At 36.6% G+C, this 23,357-nt stretch overlaps 1 protein-coding gene across 1 annotated transcript; it reads left to right on the top strand.

Moving 5' to 3' along the window:
* The first annotated feature begins 8,524 nt into the window (after window positions 1-8,524).
* On the top strand, window positions 8,525-10,174 carry LOC107794770 (glucan endo-1,3-beta-glucosidase, acidic-like). Its single transcript, XM_016617292.1, has 2 exons — window positions 8,525-8,603; window positions 9,156-10,174. Exons 1-2 carry the CDS (start codon window positions 8,540-8,542, stop codon window positions 10,127-10,129), a joined length of 1,038 nt encoding a protein of 345 aa, XP_016472778.1. The 5' UTR covers window positions 8,525-8,539; the 3' UTR covers window positions 10,130-10,174.
* Window positions 10,175-23,357: the final 13,183 nt, after the last annotated feature.

The following is a 23,357-nucleotide window of genomic DNA, read 5'->3' as shown; positions in this document are numbered from 1 at the left end:
CCTTGGTGTCTAGTTGTCAGAAAGGTAAACCATTTTTCATTGGGAGTTGTGTACAAAGAGTTATGGTGGATAAACTACAGACTATCCGAGAAGAGTTTGAAAATCTCTGCTGCAAAGGGCTGACTTTGGAAGCTTATATCTCGCAATCTACAATGAATTGGGAGATGATCAACATTTGAAAATAATATCCCTTGATGTCTAGTTTCTAGAATGTCAAACCATTTATGATTTGGAGTTTGGTACAAAAGGTTATGACCATTATACTAGAGGCTGTCTGAGAAGAGTTTGAAAATGACTTTTGAGAATTTTGTGCATCGCGAACGCGAAGAAGGGTCGCCTGGGTAGTGTATAAGTTTGAAAAAATGGGTTTGGCTCATTTCATCTCATTTCCTCCATGGGAGCCGACCAAGGAGCGATTTTGGAGCTCCATCTTCATCATCTATGTCAAGGTAAGTGATTCCTACCTATTGCAAGTTAAATACTTGGTTTATATACGAATTTAGGCATGAAAATTCATGGAAATTTGTAGAAATATGGGATTTTGAAGAAAAACCTAGAAATTGGTATTCTTGGATTTTGACCACGAATTTGGGCATGGAATTGGAAATAAATCATATATTTGAGTTCGTGAGGTTATGGGTAATGGTTATCTTCGAAAATTTTTGAAATCCGGGCACGTGGGCCCGAGGGTTGCTTTTTATCGACTTTTCGACCTGAGTTGGGAATTATTGTAAATCGATTAATTATGAGTATTAGATCATATTTTGATTGGGTTGCATCTTATTTTACTAGTTTTGGTGCGACGGGCATCAGTTTAAGTTGTTGGAGCGGCTTTAGAGCCGGTTATGGAATTTCAGAGCGAGGTAAATCTCCTTTCTAACCTTGTAAGAGGGAATTAACCCCATAGGTGAACTAAACTATTATGAGTTTCTATTTGTGGGGGCTACGTACGCACGAGGTGACGAGAGTCCATACGCAACTACTAGCTATGCCTATGTCCGGGTAGTTTTAGACTTACATCATGCCTTGTTGATATTGTTATTGATTTATGTTCATTTTTTTCCTTGAGAAGGAGCGGGATTGAGTTTGTTTATTAAATGTTTTGAAAGGAGTTGAAATTGAGGAAAAATTGTGATCTTAAAAGTTTTCATTTGAATTTCATATTTTGAAAAGAATGGAAGAATACTATAATAACTTAAGAAATCTATGTGTAACCGCATCGCACGTATGTTTCGCGAGCGGGGTAATTTTCTTAAAACGTTTCAAGTTGAATTTTTATTATTTTAAAGAGAATCAAGAAAGAGATATGATTTAAATATTAAACTTATATTTGGCCGCATCGCAGGTATGATTCGCGAGCGGGGTATTTTCTTAAATTTATATTTGGCCACGTCGCATGTATGATTCGCGAGCGGGAACCGCGTCGCATGTCTGATTCGTGAGCGGGGAAATTTATAGATGCATCTATGGTTCGCTCCGTTCGACCCTCCGGTAGTGCACAGTTTAATATTATGTTGGATCGGGATGTACGACCTCGACATGATTTGCGCATGATATAATTGATTGTTTTGGAATTATTGATAATTGATATGGCCTCACTGGCCGGAGATATAAATTGTTAAAAGATGAAAATAAATTTGGAAATCCCCTATTAACAAAAGAATTATTTACCTGCTTCATGTTACTGAGTTTACAGTTGCCTTATAAAATCCATAATTTATCATATTATCGGTATATTATTATTGGCCATAGTAAGTGTCTGAGTCGACTCCTCGTCACTACTTCTTCGAGGTTAGGCGGGATACTTACTGGGTACACGTTGATTTACGTGCTCATACTACACTTGCTGCATATTTTGTTTTTGTGCAAGCACCTATATATTAGTGGCCTTGTGGGCGCAGTGGCATGGTTAATGCGGGGACTAAGGTGAGTTGCATCCCATTTTACGACCCGCGGCTAGCAGAGTCTCCTTCAGAGTACTTGTATTTTCTTTCTGTCCAAATTTGTATTCCGGACAGTTATTGTATTTTATTTTATTTCCTAGTAAATGCTCATATGCTTGTGACACAGGGTTCTTGGATGATTATGTGATATTTAATATTGAAATTGGGAAACGTTAATGTTATTCCTTAAAGTTCATTTATTACTAGTAAATTGAAGGAAATATTTGTTTTCAGAAATACTAAAATGAGGATTTAATTAACTATTTAGCGTTGGCTTGCCTGACAGTGGTGTCCGACGCCATCACGACCTTTAATGGATTTTGGGTCGTGACAGTAATATTTATTTCCATATTCTCAGTATCTAGAAGTCAAGTAAGACATGAAGCAAGAAGGTCACGTAATTCTACAAGGAACAATTTATAGCATAATTTACCCCTGAGCATAATTAACCCTGGCACATGCATATATGCTCGTCACCTCATATATGCATCACCCCCGTATATAGCAAATAATGTCAAATAGTAGGACAAATTCCCTCAACAAGGTTAGGCAAGATATTTACCTCAATTCGGCCAACTAAATACTCAATTTAGCTTCTTCCTTTACAAATTCACCTCCGCTCGGCCCAATCTAGCCAAAGACGACTTAAATACATCACACAATGCAAGAGAAAACAAGTTCAATTAATAAAGTTATGACCTTTATATAGTTTCCAAAATGTCAATAAAAGTCAACCCCGGGCCCGCCCGGGTCCAAGGGTAGGTCTTGACCACTCATAACCCCATGAGTCCATATACGTGTTTTGTTTCCAAATTTGAGTCCTATTCCTTTCAAATCCTAAATTTTTATTTTTTCAAAACTTAGACCAAATCCCCAAAATTTTCCCTAGATTCTTATGAATTTGATGTTAAATCAAATGTATAATCATAAAATATAATTGAAAATCGATTAGAGGTGCTTACACAATGGTTTGGTATGAAAATCTCTCCACAAAATTACCTCCCATCCATGCTAGGGTTCAAAATATAACAAAATGAAGCTAAGTCTCGGAATAACCTAGATATATGCAGGCTGCAGATGTCGCATTTGCGAACCCCGCAAAAGCGTACAATTCATCGCAAAAGTGAACCAGGAGATTTTTTGCTATGGTCTCATTTGCGACCCAATTCTTCGCAAATGCGAAGACAGTTCCACGCAAAAGCGGCAGGGATCCTCGCAAAAGCGAACAACCACTCTTGGCAGTTGCGAGATATTTCTTCGCAAATGTGAAATTTTCCCCAGCAGCCCACTTTCGCAAATACGAGGGCCACTATGCAAATTCGATAGTCGCATTTGCGACAAAAACATCGCAAATGCGATGAAACTAGTACCAACACTCAAAAATCATAGTAAAAATCATTCTGAAACCAATCTGAAACTCACTGAGCCCCCGAGGCTCCAAATCAAACACCCACACCAATCCAAAAATACAACATGAACTCGCTCGCGCGATCAAAATATCAAAATAACCTCTAAAAGCACGAATCGGACGCCAAAACGCATGAAGATCACAACAAACTCCAAGAACTTCTAGAATCGCAACCAAGCATCCGATCCATATCAAATCAACTCCAAATGACGCCAGATTTTGTAGGCAAGTTTCATATGACGAAATGGGCCTATTCTAAGTTCCAAAACCAAAATCCGAACTCGATAACCTTAAAGTTGTCACGACCCAAAATCCAACTAGTTGTGATGGCATCTAACCCAACCCGTCAGGTAAGCCAAATAACAACTATCCAATTTAATGAGATTCATTAAGAAAAGAAATGATAATACAATTGCTTTTATACAAGAATTTCCCAAGGACTGGTAGTACAAATCATGAACTTCTAAGATTTAGAGTTTACAAAGCTAGTATGAAATAAATACATCATCTATTTGAATGTACATAAACAGATTTTCATAAGTCTAGAGCTACCATGAACAAGAGGTAGTTGTGACTGGAACGAAGGTACGTCTTCAAATCCAGCTCCCGCCGTGCACAACAACACCATTATCCAACATCTGTACGCAAGGTGCAGAAGTGTAGTATGAGTACAACCGACCCCATGTACTCAATAAGTAATAAACCTAACCTTAGGTTGAAAGTAGTGACGAGATGGGACAAAGGTCACAGTCCAACACCAATAGCCAACAACAACTCATAATAATATAATAAAAGTGGTACAGGAAATAATTCAAAGATGAAATGTTCAGCTTATTCACAGTACCAGAAAATAAGCATGATTTTCAAGTATAACAGCGAAAACCCAAATCTCTTACCGAAAGCACTAAAATATAAGTTTGAAAAATCATGATTTTCTCTCCAAAACCTTTCAACACGTAAATGTTTCATCATCAAATGGCATGAGGAAAATACATCTCTATGCCTACATGTCAATGTATATGAGAAGTCATGAATGATATGATACCGTACAACATGAGGAAAAATGCATCTCTATGCATGTATGTCAAGTATGCATGTCGAATGCAATACAACATACTGAACAACCATATGCATACTCTCAGAGTATCAATCCACTAAGTCCTGCCAGTCACTCAATCCTCCCAATCGCTCGCCACTCGCACTCGCACGCAATAGGTACCTGCGCTCACTGTGCGTGTGCAGACTCTGGAGGGGCTCCTTCAGCCCAGGCACTATAATGAGCTAATCATGGCATGAATCCGCACGGACAACTCATGTGCCATAGTATCAATATCTGGATCCGCATGGACAACTCACATGCTATAGTATCAATAACCTCACAATCAGACCCTCGACCTCACTCAGTCATCAATCTCTCCAGTCTCTCGGGCTCATAACACTCATGCTAAGAAGCCCAAATCAATGATATGATATGTGATAATATACAATAAGAGAGACTGAGATATGATATGAAATGATGAATGTGACTGAGTACATAACTGCAATTAACCAAGTAACTCAACAACATCGAACGACCATTGTGGGTCCCAATAGTACTAGCATATAGCCTAAACGTGGTTTCTAGCATAAATTACAGCTCAAGTTCTTTAACACATAGAGTACAGTAAAAATATTCAGATAAGATAGCTACACAGTTCCACGGAATCGACTAAATCATAACTCACATGGTGCACGCCCACACGCATGTCGCCTAGCATGCGCATCACCTCAATATCAATCACATAACACGTAATTCGGGGTTTCATACCCTCAACACCAAGTTAAGAAGTGTTACTTACCTCAAACAAGCCAAATCCAATACCGAGTAAGCCAAGCGATGCTCCAAAAATGCCATCCTGCCCGTACCAACCTCCGAACGGGTCGAAACTAGCCAAAAGCAACTCAAATACATCAAATAATGCCTAAGGAAACAATTCTAAATGATAAAGGTTGAATCGTTAATCAAAAGCCAAATATCAACTCAAAGGTCAAACTCAGGCCTGCACCTCGGAACCCGACAAAACTTTCAAAATCCAATAACCCAGTCAATTACGAGTTCAGCCTTACTAGTTTCATTCAAATCCGACTCTGAATCGATGTTCAAAAATCAAAAATTCGCTTTATGAAATTTTAGACAAAATCCCCCAATTTCCTCTTTAAAATTCATCAACCAATTTCTAAAAATGAAGATAGATTCGTGAAATATAGTCAAAGCCGTGTGTAGAACACTTACTCCAATCCTTGTGATGAAATTTGCCTCCAAAATTGCCCCATTCCGAAGTCTATAGCATAATATGCGCTAAAAATTGCCAAACCTCGAACTTAAAGCATTCTGCGTAGCGTTCCCGCATTTGTGGACTGTAGGTCGCACCTACGACCTTCGCTTCTGTAGAACAAAGTCACGCACCTGCGAGACAGCCTTGGCCATCAGTGGCCGCTTCTGCGATGACCAGGGTCGCATCTACGATCACGCTTATGCGCCTGTAGAATAGCTTCTGCGAAGCCTCCCCAACCAGCTTTCCCCAGGTCGCTTCTACAACCAGCTTCACGTTTCCGCGAGCACGCACCTACAGTCCCTCATGCGCAGGTGCGAAGACACCAGTAACCAAAAACTTCAGCAACTTTACCAAGGCTCCAAACGATTCGAACCCCGTCCGAAACTCATACGAGCCACTCGGGACCTCGTCCGAATATACCAACAAGACCCATAATATAACATGGACCTATTTGAGTCCTCAAATCACACATAACAACATCCAAACGAGGAATCACACCTCAAATCAAACTTAAATAAACTTTGAACTTTCAACTTCCAAAACTCGCGCCGAAACATATCAAATCAACTCGGAATGAACTCAAATTTTGCACACATGTCCCAAATGACATAACGAAGCTATTCCAATTTCCAAAACCACAATCCGAACTCGATTTTATCAAAGTCAACTCCCGGTCAAATTTATGAACTTTCCGAACCTTCAAATTTCCAACTTTCGTCAATTAGCGTCGAATCCTTCTAGAAATATCCAAATGCAAATACGGGCATACGACCAAGTCCAAAATTACCATCCGGACCTAACAGAACCATCAAAACTCTATTTCAGAGTAAAATTCAGAAAAGTCAATCTTGGTCAACTCTTCCAACTTAAAGTTTTAACGATGAAATTCATTCTTCCAAATCGATTCCGAATAATCTGAAAACCAAAGTCGGCGATTCACACAAGTTATAATACATCATACAGAGCTACTCATGCTGTCAAACTATCGAGCAATGCGCAAAAGCTCAAAACAACTGGTCGGGTCATTACAAAAGTCAACTTCCAGTCAAACTTATGAACTTTCCAAACCTTCCTATTTTCAACTTTCGCCAATTAGTGTCGAATCCTTCTAGAAATATTCAAATACAAATCCAAACATACGCTCGAGTTTAAAATCACCATCCGTACCTAACAGAACCATCAAAACTCCAATCAGAGGTCAAATGCTAAAAAGTCAAACTTGGTCAACTCTTCCAACTTAAAGCTTCAATCCTGAAGTTCATTCTTCCAAATCGATTCCGAGTAACTTGAAAACCAAAATCGACGATTCACACAAGTCATCATATATCATGCGGAGATACTCGTGTCCTCAAACTGCCGAGCAAAATGCAAATGCTCAAAACGACAAGTCGGATCGTTACAATATGCTTACCACCTTTATGAAAATTTATTTATGCAGTCTAATTAATTGTTTAATTGCTTATTTTTTCTTTATGTATTAACAATGTTTACTCCTATATATGTATTCTATAAATTTCTAACGCGTCGTTAATCTAAAAGGAATATTGAATCATATTGAAGTTTCAAAGATTATTGGTGGAAATTAAAAGAGAAAAAGAAAAATAAACAATTAAATCTTAACGAAAAAACTTGAAACTTGTTATATTTTTGCTTTTCCATGACTTGATATATAAAATATGTAATTATTAACAAGTGGTACACGTGACTAGTGACTAGTTATTTCTAAAATGATCTAGTTAGATTTCCTTGTTTCAACTCGGGAGCTTTACACGAATAACCGGTCGAGTTCAATAATTACTTTTTTCTAGTCGTATACAAATATTTTATACTGATTGTATATGGTTATACATATATTATACATGAATAATGAATATATTATCATTCGCCGGCTATTTTTAATTTAAGCAATTGGGATGAGTGACTATTTCAATTAATTCTTTCCTTCTATATGTTTTTAGTAGAGTTTTTAAGCTTGTATCATCTAGTAATGATGATTAAGCCTCTTCCAAAATGAGTTTTCAAAGTCAAAGTGCACCAATGGGTATACAATAAAGTTTTTACCAAACTATAACTATACAGTCGAGATTACACTAATTTTTACTAATTAGACTTGAGTCAAAGAAGCAATGGATGAGAATCTAGACCTGAGTGAACACTAATAGAAAGTGAATAAATGATCGATTATCATAATTTCAAATCCTTCAAATTTTGACTTACTTGAATGACGACATATATAGTTTTAAAAAAATTATTTTAATTCACTAGTGGTATAATTAATTTTGCATAAGAGTGTAATTTGACTAACTCAAACAAGCTAATAAGAAATCATTTTGAGTGTAAACATTTATACGTAATTGGTTTTTCTGATTGTGTAAATAAGTAACTCTTACGTAGTCAAAGAATTAAATTTAAACTTATTTTCGAATTGCTACAATCTTTTTAACCACACCCAAAAAAGTTGTTTAACATCTTAAACCAATATAGCATAATGTACTAAATAACAACTTTGTGGACTATTATTTGATATTTTTAAATTGGTATATCATTCAAACGTGATCTTAAAAATCATTTAGTTCTGATTTAAATTGTAAATTTTGAGGGCTACTCATAAAATAATGGCCGGTAAATCCAAATTAAGATATAAACTTAGTCCATCAATTAATTTCCAATAATTTAAATTTTGACCAATTATGTCCTATGTTATTCCAAGAAGGTAATTTGGTGTATTAAATGATTTCACATATACTTAACTTGGACTAGATTGCAGGAACTAGTTTCAACATTACACTAATAGCCAGTTTCCCCCTATATAAGAAGCCATCATCTGGCCCTTTTCCTACTGTGTACATTTCATTTGTTTCATATTTGCTTCAATGATGGCTAACTTGTTGGTGTTTGTATTTGTTGGAATGTTAATGACATGCCTTCAAATAATAGGTATTTTCTCATCATCTCCTATTCTTAGTTTTACTTTAAACATTTTATTATTTTCATTATATACTAGTATTATTTTAGCAAAGGTGCATCATTGATATGATTTTGTATCATATACATAGTTTGTTAGGTAACTTATGAAAATATATGAGTTTTAAGTATTATGCATCAATGGTGTAAAAGGTATTTATATAATCAAGTTATTTATATGTACTTATAGGTATATAACTACTGTCTTCAATTAATATTATTTAGTGACTTGAAAAGAATGGTATTTAACATTTTTATACTATCAGCATGTACAACATAAATCCTATGCAAAACGGGTCATGTATTACTCTCAACGGATTTTAAGCTATGTTGCTCGGACTCTCTGAAAATATCGTTAGGTGCATGCCGGATCTTTCAAAGTAGTGTATTTTTTAAGGATCCAACATGAGTGCAACGACATTTTGGAAAGTGCGCACAACATAAGTTTTAAGTTAGGTATTTAATTATGGTATGTGATCTTAAAACAACTTGTATTTACGGTATGATTTTTATAATATAATGCAGATGCACAGCCTGTTGGAGTGTGCTATGGGAGAAATGGGAACAACTTACCATCTGCACAAGATGTTGTAAATCTTTATAAAGCTAATGGCATAACAAACATGAGAGTCTATGATCCAATTCCTGAAACACTCACTGCTCTTAAAGGAAGTAACATTAGCATTATTCTTGATATTTCCAATGACAATCTTCAACCCTTTAGTATAGATCCTAAGGCAGCTGAAAATTGGGTCATTGCCAATATTAAGAGTTATTTCCCACAAGTCAAGTTCAAATATATAAGTGTTGGCAATGAAGTATCACCTAAAAATGTTGGGACATCTCAATTTGTTCCATTTGTTCTTCCTGCATTGCGAAACGTGCAACAGGCGATAACAAAATTCAGAATGCAGAATCAAGTGAAGGCCACAACGACGATAGATACTGGGCTTTTGACGAATACATATCCACCGTCTAAGTCAGTATTTAGCGATGATGTAACCAGTTTCATCAACCCGATTATCGGGTTCTTGAAACAAAATAACCTTCCTTTGCTAGCGAATGTTTATCCGTACTATGGTTATATTGGCGACCCTGGTCGTGTTCCACTCCCTTATGCATTATTTACACAAAAAAATCCTGATTTAACGGGCTATCATAATCTTTTCGATGCTATGTTAGATGCAACTTATTATGCAGTTGAGAAAGCTGGTGGAGATAACGTACAAATTGTTGTTGCTGAAAGTGGATGGCCATCTGATGGTGGATTTGGAGCAAGTATGGAAAATGCTGGGACTTATTATAGGAATTTGATTAGTCATGTGAAGTTAGGTGCAGGAACTATTCACAAGCCTGGAAAAGCTATAGAAACTTATTTGTTTGCTATGTTTGATGAAAATATTAAGATTGGTGCCGAGACAGAGAAGCATTTTGGAGTGTTTCATCCTGATAATACTCAGAAGTATAATCTTAACTTCGACAGGATACAAAATTTATAATTATTCAAGACTTTTAGGTGAAAATTGTTGTCTACTATCATAGAAAGAAATGTGTACTAAATAAAGTTGTGTTTTCAACTAGTATAAAATTCCAATTCACTCTCTGTATCAACTTTATATGGCACTATTACATTTGAAGAGTTAAAATAATTATTTTTTGTATTCGCGTTGAGCCCGAGCCAAATCCGAGACGGCTATTTTATTATTTTTTTAATAATGTTTTCAGTGCCTTAAAGGGGTTACGGGGTCCAAATGTTCAAATTTGGATAATCTAGATATAAGACAATTGACTAGAATAAAAGGGTCCTAAGGTGCTTAAAGGACGGCCTATATGATAACCCAAAATATCATCTTTAAAGTTAATAATTAATTATGTATTCTAAGATTTCAAAAAGTACTATTTATCATTACTCGACTTGCGTGCGCAGTCCGTAAAATTTTCCGGAAAGCTTTTATATGAAAAATGGATTAAAATGTGAATTAAAGCTTTAAAACCCAATTGAGTTGACTTTGGTCAATATTTTGAGCAAATGGACTCGGATCAGTATTTTGACAGTTCTGATAGGTCCGTATCGTGATTTGGGACTTGGGCGTATGTCCGAAATCAAATTTCGAGGTCCCTAGTCCGAGATATTGAATTTTGATAAAAACAATTTAAAGTTTAAGTTTAAATAATGATCGGATATCGAATTATGTGCAAACGACCCCGGAATAGAATTTTGATGATTCCAACAGCTCCGTATGTTGATTTTGGACTTAAGAGCTTGATCGGAATTTTATTTGAAAGTCCGTAGTGAAATTAGACTTGAAATGGCTAAAATAGGAATTTAAAGTTTAGAAGTTTGACCGGGGAGTTGATTTTTTGATATCGGGGTCGGAATCCAGTTGCAAAAATTTGCATAGCTCAGTTATGTCATTTATGACTTGTGTGCAAAATTTGAGGTCAATCGGACTTGATTTGATAGGTTTCGACATCTAATGTAGAAGTTGGAAATTCTAAGTTTCATTAAGCTTGAATTGGAGCATGATTCGTGATTTTAGCATTGTTTGATGTGATTTGAGGTTTCAAATAAGCTCGTATGATATTTTAGGACTTATTGGTGTATTTGGTTGAGGTCCCGAGGGCCTCGGGTGAGTTTCGGATGGTTAACGGATCAAAAATGGGACTTAAACAGCTGCTGCAAAAAGCTGCTGCAATATTTCTTCTGCTGAGCAATCGAGCCCAGAAGTCGAGTCCAAAAATCGAAGCCCAGAAATCGAGCCGAGGATTGAAGGCAGGCTCGAGAGACATGATCGAAGGCAAGGCTCGAGGGCCATGATCGAAGGCCAGTGATTGAAGGCTCAAGATCGATGCCGTGTTCGAGGCCATGATCGAAGGCCCAGACTCGATGCCATGACCGAAGGCCCCGGCTCGAGCCTGTGATCGAAGCCACGATCGAGGCCTAGACTCGAGGTCCATGATCAAAGCCACGATCGAGGCCTAGTTCCGAAGGCTGCCTCGGCAGATTTATAAAAGAGGGAATTTCGTCCCATTTGTCATTTTTGACGAACTTGAGCTTGAGCAGAAGCGATTTTGACAGATTTACAAGAAAAAATATTTGGATAAGTGATTCTAACTCGAATTTGGTCTATATACACGAATATATCATTGTTTTCACCATTTAATTAGTTTATCGAGATTGAAGTTTTGAGAAACTTTTAGAAATCTCATAGAAATAAATTTTTGAGATTTCTGTGTCAATTCGGAGTCGGATTTGAGTGAAACTGGTATGGTTGGACTCGTAATTAAATGGGTTATCGGATTTTATAAGTTTCGCTGGATTCTGAGATATGGGCCCCATGGGCGATTTTTGAGCTAATTTTGAATTTTATTGAAAAATATAGTATAATCTTATAAAATTGATTTCTATAATTTTTGTTGACTGTATCGAATTAATTATGACTAGATACGAGTTGATCGGAGTTAGAAAATCGAGAAAAAGGCATACTACTTGGTTAAATTGGAGCAAGTCGAGGTAAGTGACTTGTCTAACCTTGTGTGGGAAAAATTTTCCCTAGGATTGTATTAATTGTAATGTGATGAAAGTCGTATACACGAGGTGACGAGTGTGTAGACGGACTAAATGTGAAAGATTATGTTTTTAAATTGTGAAGATCAATGTTGCATATTAATTAAATTATTAAATCTTGTTATATTCTCCATCATTGATTTGATTTGTATACTTTAAATTTGCTCGACCTTTTTCCTGCTAATTGTTTTACCTGTTTAGTTGAAACTTGGTTTCTTTTATTTTGTGCATTATTTGAGATTGATTTTTTTTAATTTAAATATTATTAATATGAATTATTTGACATTTTAAATTTGGTATTGAAGCAACGTATTAAAGATTTTGAAATATTATTTTGCTGAATTATTTATTCCTGAATATTTGTGTAAGATTTTCGTACTCATTGTGATGGATCCGTGAGCTCTTTATTATGAAAAAATATTATTGATGATTTATTTTGGCATGATCCGTGAGCTCTTTATTGTGAAAAATATTGTTGTTGAATTATGTTGGCAAGTTAAATTATTTGAGCACTTGAGGTGCAAATTATGATATATTGTGATATTGATATACATGCAGTGGTATAAGGTCTGGGTATTGAAATGCATGCGGTGAGATAAGCGTGGCTTGATACGCGTGGCTAGTAGGGGAAACTACTAGAAGTCATGCGGTGTGATAAGGATGGCTAAAACGCGGGATGCTATTTCGGAAAAAATATTTTCTTTAAAATAAATTGTGAAGGCTCCCGCGGTGAGATAAGGAAATGAGATATTGTGAATTTATTTATGATTTGGGACTACGAGGCGGTACCTCGGGAGTGCCCTTGTTGATATTGATTTATGGCTGCAGTTGTCTTTGATTATTTGTTATGATTTTCTTAAAGTTGAAAGGAATTCTGTTTTGATTCCACGAGATATTATTTGCCATTATTTTGTGTAATTAAATGGTGACATGCTACTTGATTCATTTCCATTATCATTTTATTTTATTATATTGTTAAATATTTTACAATGCAATTATTATTTTCCAGTAGGGCCTGACCTGACCTCGTCACTACTCTACCGAGGTTAGGCTTGGCACTTACTGGATACCGCTGTGGTATACTCATACTATGCTTCTGTACATCTTTTTGTGCAGATCCAGGTACTCCTTACCAGCCCCGACATCAGTGAGTTACCTGTGCACGGAAACTTCGAGGTATATCTGCCAGCATCCGCAGACTCCGGAGTCCCCTTCTATCTTTATTGTGGTGCTTCCTTATTTTCTTTAGACCTTGATATATATATAGAGAGACATTGAGAAAAAATTCTTAGAAGCTTGTGACTTATTTTTACAGGGTTTTGGAAGTTGAAATTGTTTGAATTGTAGTTTATTTATTTCAGATTTAGATTTTTATTCTGTATTTATAGGCTTACCTAGTCTTAGAGACTAGATGCCATCACGACATCCTACGGAGGGAATTTGGGGTCGTGACCGCCTGGTGCACGAAATATCCTGTGTTTATGCTATGTTTGGAAAAGGATTGCACCTCAAGTGGGTGTGATGTAGGCAACCTACCCTGATATAAGCATTAGTGGTTGATTCCACGACTCCAATTTTTATTTATTTTATTTTTAAGGTGCTTATTTAGTTATACAGTCAACCCTCTCTATAACAGCCTCGTTTGTTCCGATATGTTTTGGCTTTTATAGTGAATAAATATTATATACCTATAACATCATTTGTCGTTTAGATATTTTTTGGCTGTTATAGATAAAATTATCTAATTTTTTTTTTAATGTTACATATAAAAGATAAGAAAATTATTCAAATTTAAAATCTCAAAACATATGCATATTTAGCTAGTTAAATATTGAAGAAAGCTAATACATTATTAATAAATTCATAACTAAAAGTATAAAGATTTAAACTCTAAGACCGACATTTTAAAGCTATCTAAAAAATTTAAAAAAAATCAAGATTGAAGGCAGAACTTTGTAATTGTAGCTTGTTTCGTAGATACTAGCGATATAACGCTTGAATTGGCCAAGATTCGTGTCCAAATTTTCAGTAAAAAGGTATCCAATAGTTTTCCTTTGAAGACAATCTAAAAGCGTAACAGATAAATTTCTATCTAAATATTTTTTTGAATATATCCAATGGAAAAGATATCATATGCAAATCTTCAAATTTTATGTCACGACCCAAAACTTAACCCGTCGTGAGGATGCATATCGTGATACTAGGCAAGCCGACATCTCCAAAACACTTTCAACATTTAACAGAAATGAATTAATATATTTAAAATAATCGGAGTTTTTCATAAAAACGGGGTAAAACCCAAAGCATAAGTGCGGAAAAATAGCCCGACATCGGGGTGCCACTGAGTACATGAGCATCTACACCAGGAGTAGTCTAATACAACATCTAAGGAATAAGAACTGAAATGAGAATAAGATAATGAAGGAGAGCCAAGGCATGTGAACGCCATGCAGCTACCTCGATAGTCTCCGAAATCAGCTGCTCAAATATCAACACCCGCTACGACCGGGAATACCTGGATTTGCACACGAAATGCAGGGTGTAGCGTGAGTACAACTAACTCAGTAAGTAACAAAACTAAATAAGAAACGGAGAAGGTAGTGACGAGCTATACAAATATAGTTCATTTTTAATAGTTCCAGCAAAGAATAGATATGCTTTCAAATCCGGCAGTCTAAGTCAACTCAGTTTTATACAGTTCAAGTTCAGGTGATCCGAATATAAAATCCTTCAGAAATTTCACAACAATGACAAACAACAACTAAGTGCATCAAAAAATGAAATCAAGTACAGCCTCTCGGGGCAACAGTCACTCAACTCGTCACAACAACTCAATCACTCGGCTCTTAGCCCTCAGTACTCAGACTCAATAGGTACATGCGCTCACTAGGGGTGTGCAGACTCCGAAGGGGCTCCTTTCAGCCCAAGCGCTATATCCACACGGACAACTCACGTGCTATAGTATCAATATGTGATCCGCACGAACAACTCACGTACTGCACGGATAACTCACGTGCCATAGTATCAATACCTCACAGACAGGCCCTCGGCCTCACTCAGTCATCAACATCTCTAGTCTCTCGGGCTCTCGAAAATCACAAAAATCGGCCCAAACAAAGATAACATAGTGTATCAACAAGAATCAAGAAGAGGCTAAGATATAATATGCAAGTAAAACCATGACTGAGTATAAGACAATAATTAGCAGGTAATTCAACAAGTACGCAACCTCTACGGGTCCCAATAGTACCATCACATAGCCTAAGCATGATTTCTAACATGATTTACAATCAAATTTCTATAACACGGGGAGAGCATATAGCTAGCAACAAGTTATCCAACTTTACAGTTTCACGGAATGGACCAAGTCCCAATTCCTACGGTGTACGCCCATATGCCCATCACCTAGCATGTGCATCACTTCCAAAATACTCACATAATCCAATAATCCGGGGTTTCATACCCTCAGGACCAGATTTAAAACTGTTACTTACCTCAAACCGCGCAAAATCCTATTCCGCAAAGCCTTTGCCCCTCGAATCAATCTCCAAATGCCCTGAAGCTAGCCACAAGTAGCACGATATAATTAATATAGGTTAAAAGAATCAATTCCACAAGAAAAACACAAAATTGTAAGCCAAAATCCGAAATAGACTCAAACCGGCCCTGGGACCCATGTCTCAAAATCCGACAAAGGTCGCAAAACCCGAAAGCCCATTCACTCACGAATCTAACCATATCACATTTACCCAAATCCGCTAATAAAATCCCATTCAAAATCTCAAAAATCTAACTCAAGAATTCTTCCTCTTTTTCCCAAAGTTTTCACCCAAATCACAAATTAGATGGTGGAATTAAAGGCATAATCAAGGGATTTGACCAAAATTGGATAGGAATCACTTACCCCAAACACTCACGCAAGAATCTATCCAAAAATCACCTTCTGCCGAGCTCCCACTTTAATTTTATGATATGAACTTGAAACCCTCGTTTCTAATCTTTTAAATCTGCCCAGATGGACCTTCATTGCGAACGCGACCACCCTCTCGCGTTCGCGTGGACCAATCTTCCTGCCCGTCAATTTAACTCTTTGCGAACGCGACCATAGCCTCACGAACGTGAAGCATTACCAACATCACCCTTTGCGAACGCGACCCCTGCCCTGCAAATGCGTAGACCAGGGGCCTGGGATCCCCAGCTACCTCACTCCTCTTCGCGAACGCGACACTATTCTAGCATTCGCGTTGCACACACAGACCACACCTTGATGAATGCGTCCCAATCTTCGCGAAAACGAAGAAAAACTCTAGCCGGCCTCTCAAATGCCTTACGCGATCGCGAGACATCTCTCACAAACGTGATGAAGAAAAGTCTGCAACAAAAATACCAGAAATCTGCTATCTTTCCTAAGTCCAAAATGATCCGTTAACCACTCGAAATCAACCCGAGGCCCCCGGGACCTCAACCAAACATACCTACTAAAATACCATATGAACTTAGTCGAGCCTTCTATCACATCAAACAACAACAAAAAAATACGAATCACTCTCCAATCCAAACTTAATGAACTTGAAACTTCAAATTTTTACAACCGATGCCGAAACCTATCAAACCACGTCCGATTGACCTCAAATTTTGCACACAAGTCATATTTAATATTACGGACCTACTCCAGCTTCCGGAATCGAAATCCGACCCCGATATCAAAAAGTCAACCCCCGATCAAACTTCCCAAAAAATTGACTTTCGCCATTTCAAGCATAAATTAGCTACATACCTCAAATTCACAGCCCGGGTACGCTCCTAAGTCCAAAATCACCCAACAGAGCTAACGGAACAGACGGAACTCCATTCCGGAGTCGTCTTCACACAATTTTGACTACAGTCAAAATTCTAAGACTTAAGCTTCCGTTTTAGGGACTAAGTATCCCAAAATACTTCGAAACCAAAAACAAGACCTTCTGGTAAGTCACATAAGCAGAAACAGATACGGAAAAAGTAGTAAATAGAGAATCGGGGCTAATACACTCAAAACGACTGTCCGGGTCGTTATATTTTATATCTTATGCAAGATAGAAACTTTGTGTAATGAAAAAGATTGTGTGCATATTTTTAGAATTATTATTAGTAATCTTAAAGATTCTATATGGCTGTTATGGAGGGGCAATTTTATAAAGAGCGTTTTGTTATAAATATGGTTGTTGCTATTTTAGGTAAAAAGTTGTTATATAAAGGTAAAATATAACTTCTAAAAATCGGTTATGAGAAAAACTTAATTTTTATAGTGAATAGCTGTTATATAGGGATGTTATAGATAGGTCTGACTGTAGTGAAACTTATTGAGAGGTGTGGAGAAAAGAAATATTGCTTTGTGAAATTGGACACAAATTTGGATTGAACCAAAATGGAGAATGGTACCACTAAACTGGATGGATATAGTAGCTAATATATGTATAAATATGTAAACTCGTAAAAATGTGTCTCTTAATTCATTGTTTTCCTTTTGTTATTCTATAAAACTAGTATTCATACTCTGTGTTGCACGAAGAATATTAAATATAAATTTTATAAGATAATATACTTGAAAAATACGAAACACACAAAGAAGCATATAAATGATATTATTTTATAGATATGTAAATGCACTGGATATTCATACATTCAAGTATCCAAATTCTACTGTTTTTGCTTGAATTACAATTTTATTAATTAAGTACTTGAAGAAATAAAAAAACCAGGATAAAGTTTGCATTTAAAATATTTAAAAACATTTATCATCTTTTGATTTTCTTCATGAAATAGTAGATAATATTATTATATAAACCCATCAACTGATAATTATTGCTGCAACAATAACATAACAGTAGTAATACAATTAATAGGTTAGAAAGTTACCCGTTTTGATAGATATATCCCTTGGAGAATATTTTGGCCAACCAAGAAACTTTGCTATAATGCACAATTTCATGTGTATATTGTTCGGATTGTTTGTCACCGTTTGTGAGAATGTTGAAATATGCTGGCTTAATTTCGATCAGATTGAGATTCAGAGAATAATATATTTTTAATTAAACGATGTTGGTGATGGAGTTAAGGGCCGTAGTTCTTTTCTTTTTAAAAAAAAAAAGATGTGGCTGGGGTTAGGTGTTTACTAGAGTAATGACCCGACTGGTCATTTTGAGCAATTGCAGCCAGTTCAGCAGTTAGAGGTCATGAGTATCTTCACCCTGTGTGTTACGACTTGTGTGTATCATCGGTTTCGATTTTCGGGTGATTCTGAATTAGTTTGGAAGAATGAATTTCATAGTTGAATCATTAAGTTAGAAGAGTTTACCAAGTTTGATTTTTGGGTGTTTGACCCCGGATCAGAGTTTTTATAGTTCTGTTACGTTCGGATGGTGATTTTAAACTTGGGCATATGACCGGATTTGCACTTGGATATTTCTAGAAGGTTTCGGCACATTTTGGCGAAAATTAAAAAGTTGAAGGTTTGGAAGGTTGAGAGGTTTGACCGAGAGTTGACTTTGTTGATATCGGGTTCGAAATTCGGTTTCGGGAGTTGGTATAGATCTGTTGTGTCATTCGAAACTTGTATGAAAAATTTGGCGTCGTTCCGGGTTGATTTGATATGTTTCGGCACGAGTTTTAGAAGTTGAAAGTTCATAAGTTCATTAAGTTCGATTTGAGGTGCGATTTATAGTTTTGATGTTGTTTGATGTGATTTGAGACTTCGAGCAGGTCCGCGTTATGTTATGGAACTTGTTGGTATGCTTCGACGGGGTCCTGGGGGCCTCGGGTATATTTCGAATGGGCTATAAGCTATTTCTCTATGTTTTGGACTGCTGGTTTGTTGGTGTGCCTGTTATTCTTCCCGATCGCGAAGATGATGATGCGATCGCGGAAGGTTTCGTGGGAGCTCGAGAATTTTGTTCATCATGGACGCGATCTTGGGCACCCGTTCGCGATGCTTTATCTATCCATTATCCGCGTTCGCACCTGTCTCCTCGCGTTCGCATAGTGGAGCTAGGAGCTGGTGGACTTTTACTCACCGCGTTCGCGTTTGTGTACATGCGTTCGCGAAGACTCTGGTCATTTTTTATCATGTTCGCGAGGTTTGTGCCGCGAACGCGAAGCTTTATTTTCACCGGGCAATAATTTGTTCTTTGCGATTGCGTAAGAGGAATCGCTGGGCAGAACATAAAGTACTCTATTTCGAGGGTTTTTGATATTTTATCACTTTGAGTTAGAGAGCTCAGATTTGAGCGATTTTGGAGTGGATTTTCACGTGTTGGTTTGGGGTAAGTATTCCCTATCCGGATTTGATTATATTTCATCATTCTATCTTTGTTTTTAACATTAAATTAGTAATTTGAATTGGAAGAAATGAGATTTTTTGTAAAAACTTTCAAAATATAAAATTAGGATTTGAAAGCCGAATTGATGTCGGAAATTGATAATTTTGGTATGGTTAGACTCGTATGGGAATAGGTGTTCGGATTTTATAAATTTTGTAGAGTTTCGAGGTGCGGGCCCGAGGTTGACTTTTGGGTTGACTTTTTAATTTTTCTTTAAACATCAAAACTTTATTATTCGGAATTGTTTCCTATGGCTTTTATTTATGATATGAAGTTATTTTGGATAGATTTGAGTCATCCGGAGGTTGTTTTACACGAGAGGGTAATTTTAGAGTATTGGTTTAGCTTCTTCGAGATAAGTGTCTTGTCTAACTTTGTGTGGGGGAACTACCCCTTAGGATTCGAGTTGATTGTGCTAATCGTGTTACGTGAAAGCCGTGTACGCAAGGTAACGAGTGGGTACACGGGTTAGTTCAGGTCCCGATACCTGGGGGATTAATTAAGCTTATGTGATATTTGACAGGTTTAGGTTATTTAGACTCTTTCCATGCCTTTAAGTGAATTGCCATGACGTGTTATGTCTCTCATCGTTAATCTACTCTTATATACTTTATTTGACATTATTAGTACTCATTGTACTTCTTACTTGATATTGTGCACTTATATGTGTTAGTTGAAGTTGTTGCCTTCCTTATTGTCTTGTGACCTCTTAATTGTTGCGTTTCTTCCATGACTTCGTGCTTATCTGCCACTTGTTTTAATTGTTATAATTGTACACCTTAGTTGTTACGTGCTTCACTTGTCCTGTTGCTTTTGTAATATTTGTTGCGTTCCTTGATTTTTTTTACGTGATTCCTTCGTTGTCGTGTACTCTTACCCTATGATTGTAGAAATTCTTGTAAATTGAGTATTGGATTGTTGATGTTATTGATGTATTTATGGATTAGATTACACGTCGTAACAGGTAAAAAAAGAAGGATTTATATTGATACGGTGTGATCGGGTTGCACACCGCAATAAGTGAAACAAGGGTGGATTGATATGGTAAAATAAGAGAAAATTATAATATTGACTCTGATTATAAGGTGGGATCGGGTTGCGTGCCGCAACAGGTGAAATAGGGGTGGATTGATATGGCAAAATAAGGGAGAATTATGATATTGATTCTGATTATATGGTGGATCAGGTTGCGCGCCGCAACATATATATTTATTTATTATTATTATTGATATTTACATGGTAGAATAAGGGAGGATCCGTTGTACGGTGGGATCGGGTTGTGCGCCGCAACAGTTTATGTGTTTTGTATTCCTTGTTGGATTGTGTTGGCTTCGGTTCTTTCGTACGAGACTTTGAGTATTGGTATTTCTACTTTTTATTGATTTTTCGAGGATTGAGTTGTTTTCATTAGTTTGCTGCTTTGCCGGCATTTCCTGTTTTCCTTTCCTATTACTATTATTTTGGTAAATTGATTTCAAGATGAATTTACTACGGTGAGTCATTATCTCATACCATGTCGGGTTGTAGTAACATAACGGTTTTAATTAAAAGAATTAATAACATGCTTACCTTATGTGACTCTAAAGTTAAAACTCGTCGTTTCATTCGGTACCTTACTATTTTTAATAGTCGTCACATTTCACTTGAATCGATTTCTCAACTTAATCTCCTTATCTTATCTGATGTTTCCATTTTACTTAAAAAGGAATTGCTATTATGTTGTAATTTATTAAATTCTATATTCAAATCAGTAGCTTATCTGATGCCTTATTTTATTTGAAAATGTTATTCTTTTCATCCAAATGTTTTCCAAAATAAACTCATTTTCTTATTGATTTCCTGTTTGGTTCAGAAACTATAATTTTACTTTATTATATATGAATAGATCCCGTGAATATTATTTATTAGCATTTGGCATGGATACTATGTACCTGATAGCACGTGGATTTTGCCGTGCGAAAGTGATATGAAAAATGTGCCATGTGTTAACGTTCGGAAGTTGTGATTTATGATCTGAGATTATGAGAAGTGAGATTGTTGAAATTCGTGTATTAGGAATGATTTGATTGATTGAGTTGTCATCGTTTTCCTTACTTGAACACATTCATACTTCATCTGTACCCCGACTATGTTGTTGCCTAATTACTTGGTTATTTCTCGTTGCCATTCGTGTTCCCCCTATCTTCACTGTTGATTCTAATTTGAATTCCTTCTGCTATTGGCCTTACATTGATATTCTTTCCTTGTTAGCTTTATGTCATATCCTACACAGGTTTACATGTCTGGTAGGTATCTTGACATGGCCTCGTCACTACTCTACCGGGGGTATACTCGATACTTACTGGATATATTGTGGTGTACTCATACTACGTTTTTACATATTTTTGTGTAGATCCAGGTACTTATGATCACGTTGGTTTGTGTCATGACCCAAAATCCAACTAGCCATGATGGCACCTAACCCAACCCGCTAGTTAAGCCAATTATCAACTATCCAATTCCAATAAAATTTAATCAGACAATTAAGTAAAAGAAAATATCTGAATCTTATACATTCCCCAAGAACTCGTAATACAAATAATGAGCTTCTAAGATTAGAATTTACAAAGCTGGTATGAAATAAATACATCATCTGTCTGAAATGTACATAAACAGATTTTTTTTTTAATTCTAAGGCTGCCATGAACAAGAAGCAGCTACAACCGGAATGCAGGTACGTCTTCAAATTCAGCTCTCGTCCAACACAGCAACATCAGCATCCAACATCTGCACACAACATGCAGAAGTGTAGTATGAGTATAACTGACCTCATGTACTCAATAAGTAACAAACCTAACCTTAGGTTGAAAGTAGTGACGAGCTGGAACACAGGTCGGGGTCCAATACCAATAGCCAACAACAGTTCATAACAACATAATGGAAGTAATAAAAGAAGTAGCTCAGAGATAAAATGCTCAGCTCGTCCACAGTTCCAGAAAAATAGGCTTGCTTTTCAAGTATATCAGTGAAGACCCAAATCTTTTACTGAAATCACCAAATATATGAGTAAGTTTGAAAACTGTGATTTTTCCCAAAAACTTTTCGACAACAGATAAGATGTCTCATTATCAAATGGCATAAGGAAAATACGTCTCTATGCCTACATGTTAATATGCATGTGAAATCATGAATGACACCAAAATCGGAGTGGCAGTAAAAAATGCATCTCTATGCATGTATCTCAAGTATACATGTCAAATGCAATGCTTCTCAGTGATGAGCTCATGTACTCACACTCTCAGAGTACTCAATCTCAATGTCTCACACTTTCCACTCATCATGCTCAATCACTCGATACGCTCAGTCACTTAGTATTGTATATGGCCAATTCAGCCCAGGGAAGATCCATCCCGGAATATATACATCAACTGACCATCAGTCACTCAGTACAAGATCCATCCCCAGGTATAAATAATTCAGACAAGATCCATGTCCAGGGAAGATCCATCTCTCAATATAAATCAACTGCACTCACTAGGGTGTGTACAGACTCTGGAGAGGCTCCTTCAGCCCAAGTACCATAATAAGCTAGATCCAGGAATAAATCAATAACATGATGCGGCGTTCAGTCCGATCCCATAATATCACTCACAATCAGGCCCTCGGCCTCACTCAATCATCAATCTCTCCAGTCTCTCGGGCTCACAATGCCATAAAACTAGCCTAAAAATGATGATATGATGTGTCAATAAATAGCAACAGAGACTGAGATATGATATGAAATAAATGAACATCATCGAGTATGAAATTTTAATTTAAACAAAT

Source organism: Nicotiana tabacum, chromosome 9 (assembly GCF_000715075.1).
Source record: "Nicotiana tabacum cultivar K326 chromosome 9, ASM71507v2, whole genome shotgun sequence".
Taxonomy (NCBI): Eukaryota; Viridiplantae; Streptophyta; class Magnoliopsida; order Solanales; family Solanaceae; genus Nicotiana; species Nicotiana tabacum.
Note: the sequence above shows the minus strand (reverse complement) of the source record. Positions and strands in the feature narration are given on the sequence as shown.